This window comes from Drosophila mojavensis, unplaced genomic scaffold (genome assembly GCF_018153725.1).
Source record: "Drosophila mojavensis isolate 15081-1352.22 unplaced genomic scaffold, ASM1815372v1 contig_136, whole genome shotgun sequence".
In the NCBI taxonomy this organism is placed as follows: domain Eukaryota; kingdom Metazoa; phylum Arthropoda; class Insecta; order Diptera; family Drosophilidae; genus Drosophila; species Drosophila mojavensis.
The window spans coordinates 29,094,102-29,112,693 of NW_025318667.1; the positions used below are offsets into that span (position 1 = coordinate 29,094,102).

The 18,592-nt window shown below is 38.6% G+C and overlaps 1 protein-coding gene across 4 annotated transcripts in view; it reads left to right on the forward strand.

Moving 5' to 3' along the window:
* The window catches only part of LOC6584944 (neuroglian), a 44,754-nt gene extending 28,099 nt beyond the window's left edge, over positions 1-16,655 (forward strand). For 2 of the 4 annotated variants that reach the window (XM_002010548.4, XM_015161660.3), the window contains exons 4-8: positions 7,599-10,406; positions 10,472-10,636; positions 10,728-11,105; positions 11,189-11,292; positions 15,565-16,655. In XM_002010548.4, coding sequence (XP_002010584.2) covers positions 7,599-10,406; positions 10,472-10,636; positions 10,728-11,105; positions 11,189-11,292; positions 15,565-15,791 — 3,682 coding nt within the window. In that variant the 3' untranslated portion in view covers positions 15,792-16,655. Of the gene's footprint in view, positions 1-7,598; positions 10,407-10,471; positions 10,637-10,727; positions 11,106-11,188; positions 11,293-11,513; positions 11,819-13,340; positions 13,534-15,564 lie in introns of those variants that run through there. The other 2 variants (XR_004364464.2, XM_032732281.2) reach the window with 2 other exon arrangements.
* The last annotated feature ends 1,937 nt before the right edge of the window (positions 16,656-18,592 follow it).

Consider the following 18,592-nt stretch of genomic DNA (forward strand, 5'->3'; position numbering starts at 1 on the left):
TTTATTTCTTCCTAAAAATTAAATTTATATTGCATGAAAATCAATGTTAGACAGTTATCGATTTAAGTTATGTATATTATTACAACATTAGCGACAGCAAAACTTTTTAGTAAGCTAATGTAAATATGAAAAATGATATACATATCGATGTTTCTATTAATAAATGAAAAAATTGTTTATAATTCGTTCCTAATCTCATAAACGATATCGAAATCGATAAGAGCAAACTTTAGAAAATGTATATAATTGCATATTCCCTTGTCACATACTTCATTATTTGTCGATTAAAGTGTGGTCTGTCTATCGATAACTGTCACCGCCTCCGGGCCACCAGACAAAAGGTTTTCTACTTGCACTTAGCAATGGAATGTTTTGATTGTTTTGGGATTTGCTGAAATCAGAGGCATTTTTCGCATTCGTTTTTTCTTTTTTTTTTTTTTTTTTTTGTGATGTTTACACAACGTACAGACAATATTTGCATTTCGTTACGTGGCTGCAGCATTTGAAGACTCAGCTACCTATGCACCGCACCTGCCTAAGCGTCTGTCTGGCCTCCTGCCACAGGTGCAACAAGAACACTCATTCTGTCAGCCTTTCATTCATTTGATTCCATTCATGCTGCACAGCGTCAAGTGCTCCTGCTGTGGATGTGGGTGAATGGGGTACTGAGTGTGTGTGTGTGTGTGTATTTGTGTAGAGGAATGCCTGGGCAGAGGCAAAAGCCTTTAGAGCATTCCGGTCTATGAAAATTTATCCGTCAAACGGAATTCCAGTTGCTGCAGCTTTGTGACGTTTGCCCGAGCCTACGACCGGTTCGCTCCTTCCAGGACCTAAGCTTGTCTCTCTGTGCACTTTTGTGCCACAAGTTAAGTATGTACCTACCTACGAGTGTATGTATGTATGTGGGAATGTACGTACACCAACTGTCGTGGCTGGCGTTCATTCATTTCAGATTCAGTCAGTCAGCAAGTCAGTCAGTCAGTCAGGCAGGCAGGCTGACAGTAGCGCTATGCGCTCCACGATGACTCATCGGAATCGGAGTCGGAGTTGGAGTTGGAGCCGGAGTCAAAGTTGTGGTCCTCTGCTGCTACTTCAGCTTCCCTTGCCAGTGTGCGCCACGTGTCGGTTGGGGATATTGTTTTGTTTGTTTTGCTTAAAAGCGTTTCTTGATAATGCTGAATACCCTGCGAAAGGGTTCATAACAGCCATCCAAAATCGATAACGGACCATGTAGCAAATACATATGCGCAGTGTATGGTCAGGATATGTGAATATTTTCTATATTATTCAAGTTAAAGAGTTTAAATTTATTTTCGTTTGACTTATTAGACTCTGATTTATTCTTCTAAAATTAAAAGTCCGTCAGTATCATTGCAGCCCAAACTAAATTGAAAGTTCACTAATTTAAAAAATAGGAAACATTTCAGAACTCAATAAATAATCAGTTTTGAAAGGAAGTTACGAGAAACTAACTGTATGCTTATAGATAGTATTATCTTTGGTTTAAAAATAAAATATTAAAATTTACTCAGAATCTCGACTATAAGGACACAAAACCGCTATAGAAGCTGATATGAGAGAGCTATATCATCTTTCTTGGAAAATATATTAATTTATTATTATATTAATTACAATTACGATAGATAGGCGATTCACGCTATGAAAAGCCTTGTGCGTCATTCCCGCATTGCAGACGGTTTATCAGCTGTAATCCACTAATAAATCCCTAATTAGTTTCTATTATTTTACTTTTTTATGTATAGCATTAGAAAGTATATATGAAAAATGCCAAATTCCTAAATTCCTGAAAATCGATTTTCATTATATATATGTATATACATAAATGAACGTGTATATACTATTTTTATTTAACTGTACTTACTAGGCTTTGCTCACGCAATCGTATTTTTGGAATATCTGTTTCCATTCCTTTCTTTCTCTTGCCGCTGCCCTTTCGCTGTTTGTATTTGTGTCTCTTTCTAGACTTGATTCCATTCTTGCTTAATGAGTTTCGCTTAATTGACTTGGCTGTGAGTCACTAGACTAATGAGTAATGGCAAAAATACTACAACTAGTGCCACACACACACACACACACTTATACACAGGCATGTGCGGGCGTTCGTCTCTCAACTGATTGAAGCAAAGCTGTAAATGTTGTAATGTTAATTGCAATTGAAATCATATTTTCAACACTGACTGTGACATTTGACACCGTCCGTTATTCCATACGCCCATGTGTGAGTAGTCAAGCCATAATTGAAGCCCACGCCACACCCTGGATAGCCTATGCCAACCCTTGCTCACTCTTCATTTAACACCATTCGAAGCCCGAACTAATGTTCGCATTGCACAAGAAATTCGTTCGGCATCAAATTTGATGCTTTATCTGGGAGACGAGCGAAGCGCCGGAGAGGCCGCTGTGAAGGGAGTCGAGTGTTTGTACAAATCGTTTATCAGTCGACTCCAAATTGATTGTTCAAATTAAACAAAAAGCGAAGAGGAGCAAAGCACAAATTGACGGCAAAAATGTTGATATGTTGAACCAAGTACTTAGCAAATAAATTAGCAGCTTTTGTCAGCAATTTGAACAATTGAAACTATTTACATTGTTAATCATAGATTGGCTCTTAGTAGTCAGTGGGAAAGCAAAACAGAATGGCTTTCGTCTAACTGTGTTCGTTTTGAAGGTAGCTCGATAGAGTTTTTTATAGTTTGTTAGAGTGAACAGTTGACATTTTCCCTTATTTGTTTCCTTATTTGGGAATTCAGATCATATATATTGTTATATAAAAGGATTCAATCCGAGTCCCATTTATAAATATCGATTATTACTTTATTTTTTAGTTGTCCCAAAGTAAATATTAGTTTTGTTTCACTGTTGCCAAGTTCCTAGATTTCTATACACTGCTTCTCCTTTCCTCAGTCTTTCTCTCTTCCCCTTAGTCGCATGAGTATATTAGAACGCTCGGAAGTACTAAAAAACCTGTTTGCATGCTAGCGACCCATTAATACATCCAACCCAGCGAATGTCAACTAAAACTTTTGGCCCATTTTTATGACCAACGCCCTTCTCCATTTCTTCTTGTTGGCGTGGCTGATACCTTAGAGAGGGCCTTACGCTGGGGTCCTTGTCGGCATTTTCGGTGTCATTGCACGTTTGACATGCACAAAGTGTCAACGCGCGACCCTGGGCACGCCCAGTTCCTCGTGACAGTTACAACTCCCTTATAAGCGGCTGCACCTCCTGCATAACTTTTATTTTAATTTTGTTTTTGACAATTCTATTGTGCTCCAGTTTGAGTATTACTTATATATGTATTTAAATGTATATATATGTGTGTGCACAGCTCTGTAGCATAAAAGCTTTTCGCTGTAAACAATGCGCGCATTGCCAACCCCTGAGCCAAACAAATCCAACGCAGCGACTTATTCAGTGGAGTCCACTCAACTCTCCTTCCCTTTGCCCCTTCTCTCTGTCTTTCTCTTTGCCTTTCTCTCTCTCTTTCTCATTGCCTTTTTACTCTCTCTCTCTTTCTCTTTCCCGTTCTGTCTTAACTACCTATCGTTTGTTTGGTTCGCGGCGCCAGCCATATGTTGCTTGCCCTTTTCTGATCCTTCTGCTCAAGTTTCCCAGTCCCCCGACTACTAAAGCCAGAGTAGCGGTTGGACGAACCATTTTCAAATTTGGCGTTTCCTGTCGACAACAACGGCACAAATTAGTTGCAACTTACCAACTGAATGGCTACTAGCCTAGGCCTTTTTCCAACCAAGGAAACTCAGAAATACCCTAAGAAAAAATACAGCTCATTCACTTCGTCATTATTTAAGTTACAGACGAGGGAAACAAAATGTGTATAATTGTATTCAAATGAGAATTTAATTAATATTAATAATATATAATTAATTAATACCATTACTATTGTATTCGAATAATCGATTTACTATACCTAAAATATTTCATCAATTACCAAACAAACAAAAATTAGATGATATTGTATAATTATCCTATTAAACTATTTTCACTTAATACAATTTTAAAAATATCGATAACTGGTTAATCGATTTGTGCAATCTGAATATGCAAACTGTAGAATTTTTATAAATTTTTATGTAGGTATAGACTTTATTTAAATAAATATACTTGAGAATAATGAATAGATAACCAAATTCAATATTTATGTAAATAGAACAATCTCTTTTTTATCAACAAAAAAATATATTTAACTTGGGGCCTCCCAATTTGTAGGACTATCGTACATTTAAATTAAAACCAATTGCCAACGCAAAATCAAACCGAGCTAAGAACTAGCTATAAAGTACTTTGTTCCATTTAGGGAGGATATTTAATAGCCGCTTATAAAAAATCGCCTTATTAATATGCAAGCAGCGCAACCCTATTTGGCGCTCAAAGTACCTACGCTCTATAGATGTTGCGCTTTTCTTTGTTTTCTTTTTTTCGGCTTTTATTCTTTTAGTATAATTTTCTTGTTTTCCTTTTCTTTGCTTTTTGTGTGGTTTTGCTTTTTTGTGCTTGGGCTTTTCACTTCAAAGCGGCAGTCAGTCAACTGGCAGTTTGTGCGTTCGTAGAACTGGGTTAGAGCGTCACATTCGCATGCCACATGCCACATGCCACATGCCACATGCCGCATGCCATATGCAGATGAAAGCAGCCGCTGCCGTGCCTGTGCCCCAACACAGCCGTAAAGTAATTCGCAAAAAAGTATGCTACGGCATTTTGTTGAATATATATTTTCTCTCTTTCTATTTTTGCTGCTGGCTTTTGCAACCCCCTATGCACAATACATCGACACGACAGCGTGTGTGCGTGTGTGAGTGTGTGTGGGTATGCATGTGATGAGTCATACAGTTAGGCTGCCTGCCTCATCGCATTTTGTATAGAGATTTTAATAGCATTTACTTAGCCGAGGCAGATATCTGCCAAGGAGCAGCTTGCATAAAAAAAAAACAAAAACAAAAACTATCGCTGGGGTTAAGTGGCAGGCAACAGACCTACACACACACACACACACACACACACACATATACATACATAGATAGAAAGGCAGCTAAGTAGACAAGGAAGTGCATACATTACGCAGGGGTCTCCAGACGAAGCTAGCAGCTGGTTCGCTGCACATTTTACTGCTTCGGTTGGGCTGCTCAACTTTTTCGGTACCACCTTACCAAGTTGCCACCTTGCCACCTGCTGCCAGATGGTGTTGCCTGATGGCGACAGCGTTGCCGACTTGGTTGAGTGAACCGTGAGCCGTGTCTGTAGGGTATATGCGGGCACGGGGTTGGGCCACTGAGTCAGCGCCTCTGGCAGTCGCATTTATTGACTACCGCTGGCTGGCCTGGCGCTGGTCTGGCATGGGGTTAACCGAGGGTTAGCTAACGCTTAACCCAGGGGGGCTTGTCCGCCAACTTAATGTGTCATTGGCAGAACGTCATCGTCATTTTGCCGTTGCCTGGCAACAGTCGTTCCAACAAACAGGAGCGCTGCCAAGGCGCACGGCAACAGTCGATTATGCGACTCCATGGCATTAGAATATGGATTTATGTGGGAACGAGCAGTCAAATTGAATTTGTGCGAGTCCATTTCCTTTCGTCGGAGAACTGTAGCTGCCTGTGCATGTGACAGAAAGCAAGCACCGTCAACTATTCTAGAGTTTGATCTATAGTTATAAACACGATGACTTCTGTATCTATAAGGGCTTTAAATTTTCCTCAAGTTAACTTACATAAACTATCTCAAATTCTGAACATTGTTCATTTTGTATAGCTTCCCTGTTCTCATATACCGGCTTGGATACGTTCTGAGTATGAAATGAAATCATGTCGTAGAATATAGGCTTTATCTTACCTAAATGAATCAATTTTCAGACATGGTACGCAATGATAAATCTATTATGATGTATTCTTTATAGTATCCTCATTCAGTAAACATACAGCAATTTTGAGAGTTCCAGATTTGTAATACCTAGCGCATTAAAAATATTCCGGGTATCTACTAGTTGGCCACTTCCGAAATCAAACTGTATTTACAATCTAGAATCTTAAACCGGTCGATAAGAACAAAATGGAATTGGAAAGTACGTCAGAGAAGTTGACAAGCAACATTTTGATTCAGATTAAGATTTGCTTTAATATGTTTCTCAGAAGAAGAACTATCGATTTTTTTTATTTATTTTTTTTTTTTAAGTTGTGCCAGATAATTTTACCGCGCTAGAGATTCCACTTCAACAATTATCTTCTGTGATTCGCAAAATCTGAAACTCAAACTATGTGGGTGGAATAGTGTTCGAAGCCTTTTGCAGCAAGTTCAACAAACTCGCAGGCATAATTTTCAAGCAGAGCCCCCGCCTTCTGCTGGCTGCTTCGCCGGGCCAGCTGCAAGCAACTTACAACACTTAAAAACAATTCAAATGATTGACCTATTCCATGACCTGCAGCTGTTGGCTGGCCAAGCGGGGCCAGAGGTGAGCAGCGCACTTCCATGTCTCGGCTGACGCTTAAGTCAAATAAATGTATAAAAAAGTTGAGCGCTTAACAAGCTCAAGCATCGAGCACAGTTCACATAATTGACTTGTGTTTTTGAGTGCCCCACATATATAGAACGAGAAAGGGAGAGAGAGAAAGAGAAAGAATAAGAGCGAGCGAAAGACTTGAAAAATGTCCGAAAAAAATGATCTAAAAAGAAAGAGAAAAAACTTGTGCATTAAGATGAGTTGCTGCTCTCGTTTCCTTCCTTTGCGCTTAATTGCAATTACGTCAAGCTGAGAGGCGTTGAGCCCCCTTCGGGCTGCTGGACTCCACTGAACCATTTTCGCAATTGGAAATTAAACAAGTTGTCATAATTATAATATATATATACACATATCTGAAAAACTGTCTCATCGCCAGAGTAAAGCAAGCAAAAACCATATAAGTTGGTTTATTAAGTCAAATTAAATGGGCAGGGATTGGGGGGCAACTTGTTAGAGCGCCGCCATCACCGCCTTAATGAGTGGCAATTCCCCAACCAGGAAGTATGAAATGAAAACTCATGTTTATTTTTCAGCCATTTCAGCTAATTAGCAACTTACTTAATCTAATCATATTTATATCTATACTCGCATTTAAATAGTGAGAGAGATATGTCTACATACTGTTTTGTTGAGTCGTGAGTAATCTTAAATAGGACTTTTAATGAATGAGATATAATGAAAGAAACTTTCTGTAGTAAGCGTACTTCAAAAAGTTTCCTTACTGTATCTGGAAGTAATTTTTTCGTCCTTAAAATTCGTTTTAAATAGTGTATATTAAGAAATATATACGAAGAGAGACAAGTGAAAGGCAGGTCATCAGTAAATTTTTTTTTTTTTTTTGTAACTTTTTTTTTTTTTTTTTTTTTTTTTAATTTAAAAGCTGCTCAGGATCTTAATATTATATATTAAAGCATCGTTAGAGTCTTTAGGGAAATGTATATTATACTTTAAGATTGTAAAAGAAATCTCAGTTATGACCTAAATCCCTACAACTTTAAGTATATGTCTGCAAGAATGATATACATGATTCCTAGCTAATCCAATCTCAATTTCTCTCAACTATTTACAGATACCGCTGGATCAAGAACGGCAAAAAGTTTGATTGGCAGGCGTACGATAATCGTATGCTGCGCCAACCTGGGCGTGGCACACTGGTAATCACATCGCCCAAGGATGAGGATTTGGGACAGTATCAATGCTTTGCCTCCAACGAGTTCGGAGTTGCCACCTCGAACTCGGTGTTCGTGCGCAAGGCAGAGCTGAATGCATTCAAGGATGAGGCAGCGCGCAGCGTTGAGGCCGTTGAGGGCGAGCCCTTCTCCCTGCAGTGCGAGGCGCCCGATGGCTGGCCAAAGCCCACCGTCAACTGGCTGATCCAGCAAACGGTCGATGCAGGCATCAAGTCGATCAACAACTCACGTATGACCCTCGATCCGGAGGGCACGCTCTGGTTCTCGAATGTGACACGCGAGGATGCGAGCGGCGACTTCTGGTATGCCTGCTCGGCGACCTCAGTCTTCCGCAACGAGTACAAGATCGGCAACAAGATACTGTTGGACGTCAAGCAGATGGGCGTGAGTGCGTCGCAGAATCGTTACCCCCCAAAGCGCCAGTATGTGACCCGCAAGAACGAGGTGGCGCTGCGCGGCAAGCGAGTGGAGCTGTATTGCATCTACGGCGGCACGCCATTGCCACAGACAGTCTGGCTGAAGAATGGCAAACGGGTGGAGTGGAATGATCGCATTACCCAAGGCAACTACGGCAAATCATTGGTCATTCGACAGGCGAATTTCGACGATGAGGGCACCTACAGCTGCGACGTTTCGAACGGTGTGGGCCAGGCTCAGTCCTACTCGATCAATTTGAAAATACATGCCATACCCTATTTTACCGAGGAGCCAGAGATCCAAAATGCCGCTGAGGATGAAGAGGTCGTATTCAATTGCAAGGCTGCTGGCCATCCGGAGCCGACCATCCAATGGATACACAACGGTAAACCGATTGAGCAGAGTGAGCCCAATCCGAGACGCACGGTCACTAACAACTACATCAAGATCGTGAATCTGGTTAAGAACGACACGGGCAACTATGGCTGCAACGCCACCAACTCGCTCGGCTATGTCTACAAGGATGTGTATCTAAATGTGCTTGCCCTGCCGCCAGAGATCCAGGAGCCGCCACGTGCCGAAGCGACCGTCAACGGACGCAACATCACAATGCGCTGTCGCGTGTTTGGCGCACCTAAGCCGCAAGTGAAGTGGCGCCACAACCACAACTGGCTGACCGGTGGACGTTACACAGTGCTGCCATCGGGCGATCTACAGATCCAGGAGGTAACATTCGCTGATAATGGCAACTACACGTGCTTAGCGGTGAACAAGTTTGGCAATGAAACGGCGCAGGGCTCGCTGGTGGTAAAGGAACGCACCAGGATAACACAGGAGCCCCAGAACTATGAGGTTGCCGCCGGTCAATCGGCCACTTTCCGCTGCAATGAGGCGCACGACGACACTCTGGACCTAGAGATTGAATGGCTGAAGGATGGTCAGCCCATTGACTTCGCGGCGGAGGCGCGCTTCGTGAAGACCAACGACAATTCGCTGACAATTGCCAAGACACAGGAGCTTGATTCCGGTGAATACACGTGCGTGGCGCGCACACAACTGGACGAGGCGACGGCCAAGGCGAATCTGATAGTCCAGGATGTGCCGAATCAGCCCCGATTGATTGGCATCACATGTCAAGCGGACAAGGCGGAGATCTCCTGGGAGCCCCAGGGCGACAATCGCTCGCCGATTTTACACTACACAATCCAGTTTAACACCTCGTTCACTCCGGCCTCCTGGGATACTGCATACGAGAAGGTGCCCAGCACAGACTTTTCGTTTGTGGTGCAAATGTCGCCGTGGGCCAACTACACGTTCCGTGTGATTGCATACAACAAGATTGGTCCCTCAGAGCCGTCTGGCCACAGCGATATGTGCACCACACAGCCGGATGTACCATATAAGAACCCGGACAACGTTGTCGGCCAGGGTACTGAGCCGAACAATTTGGTCATCTCATGGACGCCGATGCCAGAGATCGAGCACAATGCGCCCAACTTCCAATATCGTGTCAGCTGGAAGCGTGACATACCCGCCGCCGCCTGGGAGAACAAGGATATCTACAATTGGCGGCAGGACAATCTTCTGATTCCCGACCAGCCGACATTCGTCAAGTACCATATCAAGGTGGTGGCCATCAATGCCAAAGGCGAATCGAATGTGGCCGCCGAGGAGGTGATTGGCTACTCCGGCGAGGATCGACCCCTGGAGGCGCCCACCAACTTTAGCATGCAGCAAGTGACGAGCGCGACGACCGCCTATGTGGGCTGGAATAAGGTCAGCGAGGAGTCCGTGCGCGGCCACTTCAAGGGCTACAAAATTCAGACATGGACAGACAAGGAGGGCGAAGAGGGCATGCGCGAAATCCATACAATTGACAATGGAGCGTTGGTCACACAATTCAAGCCCGACTCTAAGAACTATGCCCGCGTGCTGGCTTACAACGGACGCTTCAATGGACCGCCCAGCGCTGTGATCGACTTCGATACGCCCGAGGGTGTACCATCGGCGGTGGAGTCTTTGGAGGCCTACCCTCTGGGCTCGTCAGCCTTCTGGCTCACCTGGAAAAAGCCGCTCAGTCCCAATGGCAAGCTAACGGGCTACAAAATTTACTACGAGGTGGTTAAAGGCAGCTATGTAGGGGAGCGACGCGAGTACGAGCCCCACATCACCGATCCCCGTATCACACGCATGAAAATGGCCGGCTTGAAGCCGAACACGAAGTATCGCATCTCAATCACAGCCACTACCAAGATGGGCGAGGGCACCGAGTAAGACATATCCTTTCGCTATAATCTGAAGCATTTTTCTAACAAATGTGATCTTCCCATGACAGGCTGTACATTGAGAAGACCACACTGGGTGAAGATGTCGCACCTCCATCGCCACCCTCCCTCGCATGGGAGCAATTACAGTCGCCCAATGGTCAACCCACTTACCGCATCAGTTGGCTGCCCAGCACTGATGGTCGCTCGGGCTCACACTTCTTTACCAAGTACAGGTGAGTTGACTTCGCGTTCCTTCAATTATACTCGAAGTGGTTCCGCGAATGAATACAATTGATCCCAATTAATAATTGAATACTTTCACAGAATCAAGGGTGAAACGGAATGGACCACCAAGGAGCCCGAGAAATCGGTTGATTATCAGGATATTGGCAGTCTGGAGCCGGATACGGTATATGAGTTCCGCGTCGTGTCCGTCGATGGACACTATCACACGGAGAGCGCAACTAGGGAGATCGATACGAGCAGCGCCGAGGGACCCATTATGGTGCGCAGCGACAATCTGGCGAATGCCGGCTGGTTCATTGGCATGATGCTGGCTCTGGCCATCATCATCATCCTGTTCATCATCATCTGCATTATACGTCGCAATCGCGGTGGCAAATACGACGTGCACGATCGCGAGCTGGCAAATGGCAGACGCGATTATCCGGATGAGGGCGGCTTCCACGAGTACTCGCAACCGTAAGCTTGATAACTTGATAGCCATAACGACGATTCCATAACGATAAGATTCTAATGCATTTTTTATCTTTTTTTTCGTGTAGTTTGGACAACAAGAGCGCTGGTCGCCAATCCGTTAGTTCAGCGAATAAGCCCGGCGTGGAGAGCGACACCGATTCAATGGCCGAATACGGTGACGGCGATACAGGTAAGCGTCGCATTTAGCTCCAGCTGCATACCAGGTGTTCCGAGAGTCGCAGTCCATGTCTTTGCTCGTCTTCATTTTGCAATTACAAAATTTTCATTTATTTATGTACTTTTATATATTTACATTTTTTTTTTTGTAAACCTCGTTTTACTGTATTGATGATGATGATAATGATGGTAATGATAATGATGATGATGATGATGATCATGATGACGTTGCAGCTGTGACCACAGCCGCCGGTCATGCCGCCACAGCTGCGCGCAAGGTGGGCATCAAGCAGCCATCTGTGCAAACAATGCCTCAGCCGCAGCCGCAGTCGCAGTCGCAGTCACAGTCATCACCGCCACCCTACGACAACGCCATGCGCCAACAGTTGCAATCAGACTAGTTTTCTCACTCATATTGCGGTTAAGATTGTTGTTGCTCACACACACACACACATACATATAGAGACCACATTTACATGTAATTAAAGGCGGCGACGGTGGCGGCGTTGGCTTCATCTTTCTTCAGCCATTTCGTCCAGGTAGCTCCCACTTTGCCCGGGCTTTTGTTTATGCATTTGTGCATTACATTTTGGCGGTTGCAATGCCAGCAACCAACAACAATTTTTTTGCTGGCTTTCGCATCGCGCTTTGCTTCAAAGTTTTGTTACGCCCCTTCTTTTTCATGCACGTGTAGTTCTCAATCTTCCTGTTTATGTATAAATGTATATACATACATACATATATATATATATATATATAAATATATATATATGCATATGCGTAACCAGCATGTGAGGCTAGGATCATCCATTAACAAAGTGTACAACCAAACCTAGAGAGAAAGTATCTGAAGAAGAATGTGTTTAAAAGTATTTGCCCTTTAGAGAGTATTTAAATAGTAGAACATACTCTAACCAGTGTTCACCATAACTGTGATTAAGGCTCGCAAAGAATGAATATGTCTAAAAAAAACTGAGAGAGAATCTACATAGAAAATAGTATCAAACCCAACGAAAGAAATATATTATACAATCTTCTATGAAATATAAAACAGAAGAGAATTGGAATCAATAACTGTGACAATTTCGTTTCGTACTAAGCCGAGTGATATCATAAAGTGTATCATGAAAAGTTATAAAACTGATATATTTGAAAAACATTTTACGGAATCTATAGAAGAAAGAAATGTTCAAATTAACTATTGGCCATATGGCACACTTGCCTACATAAAATAAGGTATATCTCAGTTTACGAATTTATTCTAATGTCATTCTCAATGCAAATGACCATCCTCTGTCGTAAAAATGTAAACTAATTAAATATTTATAATGATTATTAAAATACAATCTAGATAGAATGTACAGATACTTCAGTCAAACAAGATATTAAATATATGACATGATATATGTACATATATGTTATGATACGAACAACGAATATAATTATACGTACTATTAAAATACAATTCAGAAGCAAAGAAAAGAAAGCATTTGCTTGCCAAGGCCTAATTGACAGTTATAAAGAATTTGCTTTAACAAATATGTCCTTGAGTGGAACTGCCTTGATTATTGCTTTGGCCACTTTGTGCAACATTGTTAGCTGTAAGCTTTGCTTATTGCCTTTTAACATGAAAAGCCACAGTTATATATTTATATATATATGCATATAAAAGTAGGGACTACAAGACTCTTGGCATGTGACACTGAGCGGATGATCCTCTCTTGCTTTCTTTTGTATATGTCTTCAGGCCCCTGTTTATGATTAATCGCTGAATGTTGTTTTTGCGTTTTGTTATTTGTTTGTGTTTCATTTCGTTTTCATTACGTTATTTTTATTATATATATTATTATTATTATTATTATTATTCGTTATGCACAACATTTAATTTACTTATACGTATCATTTTTGTTTTCTTTTCTTCAACAACTTTTCTGTTAATTCAATAAAATAAAACCGAACAACAACCACACATGACACCACCGACAACTCAACAAATACCAAAATAAACAAAAATCAATACTGAACAAAATACTGAAAAAAAAAAAAAACAACGCAATGCAGGCATGAACGAAGATGGTTCCTTTATTGGCCAATATGGACGCAAAGGACTTTGAATTTAATTTGTAAGCAGCGCCGCTGTCAGCAGCAGCAACTACAACAAATATAACCGAACCGATTCGAACCGAGCCTTCAATCCTCTACAACAACCAGAACAACAACTACAACAACAGCGCCCAAAATTCTAAATGAAAATCAAAGTTTTTTAAGTTAATTTTTAGTGCGACGAGTTAATTTTCTTTATGAATGCGAATATTTTTTTTTAATATGAAATAACTAAAACATAGAACTAAAAAATTAAATATAAATAATTAAAAAAAAAAAAAAACAAAAACAAAAACAAAAAAATACTGCCAAGCAAAAACGAGAAAAAGAACAAAAACGATGCACCGAAAAGGCTATTAAACAACAAACAATAAGGAAAGGAAAATCCAAATAAAATAAGAATCAACAGAAGGGAAAAAACTAAAAATTAAAAGTTAAATTTCTCATCCTTTCAATCGCGCTCCGCTCCATCCAACTGTCAATGAAGCAGAAGCATGATTTGCGCTCTTTCTCCCACACACTGACACTTTCCTTCTACTCCTCCACACAAACTGCACCCATACATGTACACGGCTGCTCTCTAACTGTACCCGCTCTCTTCTACACTTAAACTCATCTTCCCCCTGTTTAATATGTAATGCATATATAAATATTATATATATAAACATAAGCCTTAATTTAAAAAAAAAAAAAAGAAAAAAAACAAATATATAAAATGTAATGTAAATTTTCCGTTTGTAGCTCCCTCCTTGAAAAGAAAAAAAAAAAAAAAAAAACAGCAATTAATAATAATATGCTTACGTGTGTATTTTATTTTAAAAACAAAAAAGAAAATACTTTTTGAGTCTCTTTAGTTTTGTTTCATTATTTTTAATATTGTGTACTATGTATTTTAATGAAATATGTTTTATCTTATTATTTCCTAAATGTATAATTTTTTTTTTAAATTCGCTTGAACAGTTTAATGTAAAGAAAATGTTGTAAACGGTTAGTTTTCTGCATAGAACAAGAAAAACTAAAAACAATGTGACAAAAATACATGATTTTGTTTTTTTATTGTGTGTAGTAGAGCTAATTAATATTAAAAAATAAAAAATAAATAAAAATTATATAGATATATTGCATTTTTATATAGCGACTTTAGCAAGAGAAATCTACAAACGAAATAAAGATAAATTTAACAATTGAACCGAATAAGTGTAGAACTTAGCTTAATCATTTTCATAATTACTATTATTATTATTATTAATGCTAGAGTAAAATGGAAATAGATATTGGTATTGCGATTGGATTTGGAATCCGAAATTAATTGAAATCTTATTTCAATGAATTCAAATACATTTTAGAAAGGTTTCGACGTAATTAGTATTTTTAAAATACGTTTAAAAACTATATATAAATTTATTTATTTCAAAGAAAACTTGATCTTTATTTTATCTAGTTTTGAGCCCTATATTATCTTTATAATCTGTAAAACATTGCCTGAAACTTAAAATCAGTTTTCCCTAATAGTTTTTGAGCAGTTTATTATCTCAGTTCAATGTGAACTACTTTTCCGGTATTTAGCATGCTGTTTTTATTTCATTTAAATGCTAGAAATTTTCATTATCTAGCCCTGACAAAAACTTATTGAATTTTGATTTTTCCGACTTCTACTTTACACGTTTTCGAATTTCAATTATTTTATCTATTTCTCAAGTAGTTGTAGAATGCATCTGCCACTTTTAAGATATCATATATTATTTTCATTTACATATTTTTATTTGAACTAAATTTTAAGTTTCATTTGTGAGCTGTGAAAGTGCCAGATTCAACTTTAGTTCGATCCAAGGTAATGTCTTTTGAAGCATGCAACTTGCAGCTTAAATATTGTAGTTCATAGATACCCTGTAGCTATATATCCCCTGCATACCCCATTAAGAAAGTAAAAACTCAATCACCCCAAAACGAAAGAAACTCGATTAACCAAATTATGAACTGAACTCATGGGAATAACTAAACGATAACATAATGACAATCTAATATAAAATAATATACATACATGAATAACTGAAATGGTTCTAACTCTCACACACACATATTTCGGTGCTGGTTATGGCTAACACACACGCATATACACACATTTCGTGCACATTCCGCTTTGCCGAAACTAATGCTGTCTCTTTCTCCTTTTACCACATAGGCCAGTTCACTGAGGATGGCTCGTTCATTGGGCAGTATGTGCCCGGCAAGCTACAGCCGCCGGTCAGCCCACAGCCGCTGAACAACGCTGCTGCGGCGCATCAGCAGCAGCCAGGCATCGCAGCTGAAGGCTCCAATGCAGCCGGAGCTGGCAGCAGCGGCAGCAGCAGTACTGGAGGGGGTGGGGCTGCTTCGACGAACACAGCTGCAGTTGCCACCTACGTCTAAGAGGCGTGGCAGGCAAGCGCCGCCCTAATTTGATTTCAATACGTGCATTCAAGAAGGAAAAAAATAAAAAGAAACTACGCCCAACTTTATTAACTAATTCTTTCAGTGTGTATGTGTGACTGCGTGTATGTGTATGTATGTATGTGCGCGTGTATGTACATGAACAATTCAACTGCTTTAAGTGTCTGCAAATAAAAAGGAAAATGGATCACCGATATTAAAAATTAAAAAAAAAGCATACAATTTGCATTAATTTCATACTTAGCTTCTTTTTTTATTTTGCCTAAGAAATAAGTTTGAAGAAAAAATGATACTAACTTGAAAACACAATTTGTAAGCAACAAGTTTTGAGTGTGTTAACAAATCTGCAAATATATAAAAATTAATTAACTCGGTATTGAAATTGTTGCACTTTTAAGAATGTATAACTAAATTCGTGTGTGTGTTTATTTTGTAATATTCATAGTTGATTTTGCGAATTGAAGCACTAAATGTAATAATGTATTAGAACAGCTTTTATATTAATGTATGTCGTCGTATAGCTATTGAGAATGTGCACAATTTGCCTATTCAATGTGGCACAACAATGCCGATCTTGCAGCCTTAAGATGTCAGGATTTTGAACAGCGTAGTGAACGATCCAAGAAGAAGAACTCAAAATGAATCTCTATTTTCAATATAAAATAAAACAAAGCAGAAAACGCGTTTACAGCCTGAAAGAACCAAGCTCAAACCCAATAGATCGATCACATTACTTTTAGCTCGAACTGTAGCGGAAGTAGACTTACAACTTGCAGTAATAGTCGAAGATTCTTTATAAGCTAAATAAAACTGTTAATTTGATTATGTTGACCCAAAAGAAAATTCATACAAATACCAAATTTCAAGCTGCGATAGCAGTAAAAAAAAAGCCTGCACAAGCCAATCGCTCACTTCCGTGGACGAACAATTTATGTAAAAACTAGAAAATCAAAAACGAATTAAAAGTAAAATGAAGAGGAATTTAAAATCAACTTATAAATTAAAAGCAAAATTTAAATCCTAATTAACTTTTTTTTTTAATATGTATACTTTCATTTATTGTGCAAACATATTTCGACCGCAGAAATTTTAAATTCAATTACAATTTAAAACAAAAATATATATAACTGAATAAGTATAAGCCTTTAAAAGAGCTAACAAAAAACTTTTGGCTTAAGCTTGCTGCATTTAAAAGAGATATAATATTATAGAAAAAAGATAAAACATGTATGCAAACCACATGCAAATCTAGCTCTGTGTATGTGTATTAGTCGAGTCAAATGATTGGTTTGTTTCCTGTGTTTCGAGCAGAGTATATCTGCGCCTCTTGGCCGTGTAATCGCGTAACAAACTATTTATGCAACTTTTTGTATATTTTACAAATAATCAAGCAAACAAAGATAAATATGTGTTCAAAACCAGTAAATCGATACCGAATTATAGTTCCAAATCGAATAATTTGTTCAATTCTAGCTAAAAAAAAAAAAAAAAAAAAAAAAAATGCGCCTGTACAAAGCAAAAATCTGCGAGCTGACCGAAGGGGCAAAACATTTTGAAAACCATGAACTTTATAATAAATGGATGAAAACAATAAAAAATAAAAACAAAATATTATGGCACAGTGGAAAATAATTGTGACTTGCTGCTTTTTTCAGAATATTAATTATTAATTATTATAATATACTTAAGTTAATTGATTTTGTAAAACGTCCATAGCATAATTAAATTGTGTAATATCTATACCAACAGTTAAATCACTAACCTTCCTTGTCCTTTTTTTATTATTACTTATGTATAATTAATGCAATTAGTTAAATTCAAGTCTCGGGACATATTCAGAATCGAGGCTCCCATACTAACTGCCATTCAGATATACATACATATATGTGTAGACTTTTACAGCTGCCCATTTACTACTAGAGACTAACTCCGAATGAATAATGAGAAATTCGCATTCGCATGAAAAATAAAAAACCCTTTGATCTATTTAACACAATCTGAGTTACGTTTTAATTCTGTGAAGTTAATTCGATTTCTCATGTCTTGATTTACAAAAAAAAAAAAAAACGATTTTTTTTTTTTTTAGTTTAATGTAATTAGTTTAAAAATTGCGATTGAATATATGTACTAATTTCAATAAATAAAATATAAAAATAAATTAAAAAAAAAAAAAAAAAAAAACAATTGAATTTCTTAAACATTTTTAAAGCGACTTTTCAAATATATATAAAAATCATAAAAATATATATAATATCATATATATTTTTTAAATGTACAAAGTAAAATGTGCATTATATACATACAAATTAGAAAACTATATACATGTGTATATACAACAAATATATGGCTACGAAATTGAGTTGCGCTGCTTATCGATCGTGTTCCGTATACATGCATACATATACATAAGCATACATACATACATATATAAAAATCCTTATCGAGTTCGGATATTAGAAATACGTTAGTTTGACCTGATTTGAGTTTTTGATTAAATATATAGCTATATATACATGTATATATATATATATATAGCTAAAAGCTTCTCATCATTTCATTATAAACATACAGGGTTGCTTAGTCAAATTTTTGCATTAGATTAAAAATTAAATTTAAAAATATATATATATATAAAATTTGTTTGATTTAGGCACTGTATAGCATTTTGTTGTCATTTGGATTAGCTACTCTTGTGCTGAATATAAACATATATGCCATGTATACACACATACATATATGTAAAGTTCACAGCAACAAACAACAGACCAAACCGAAAATCC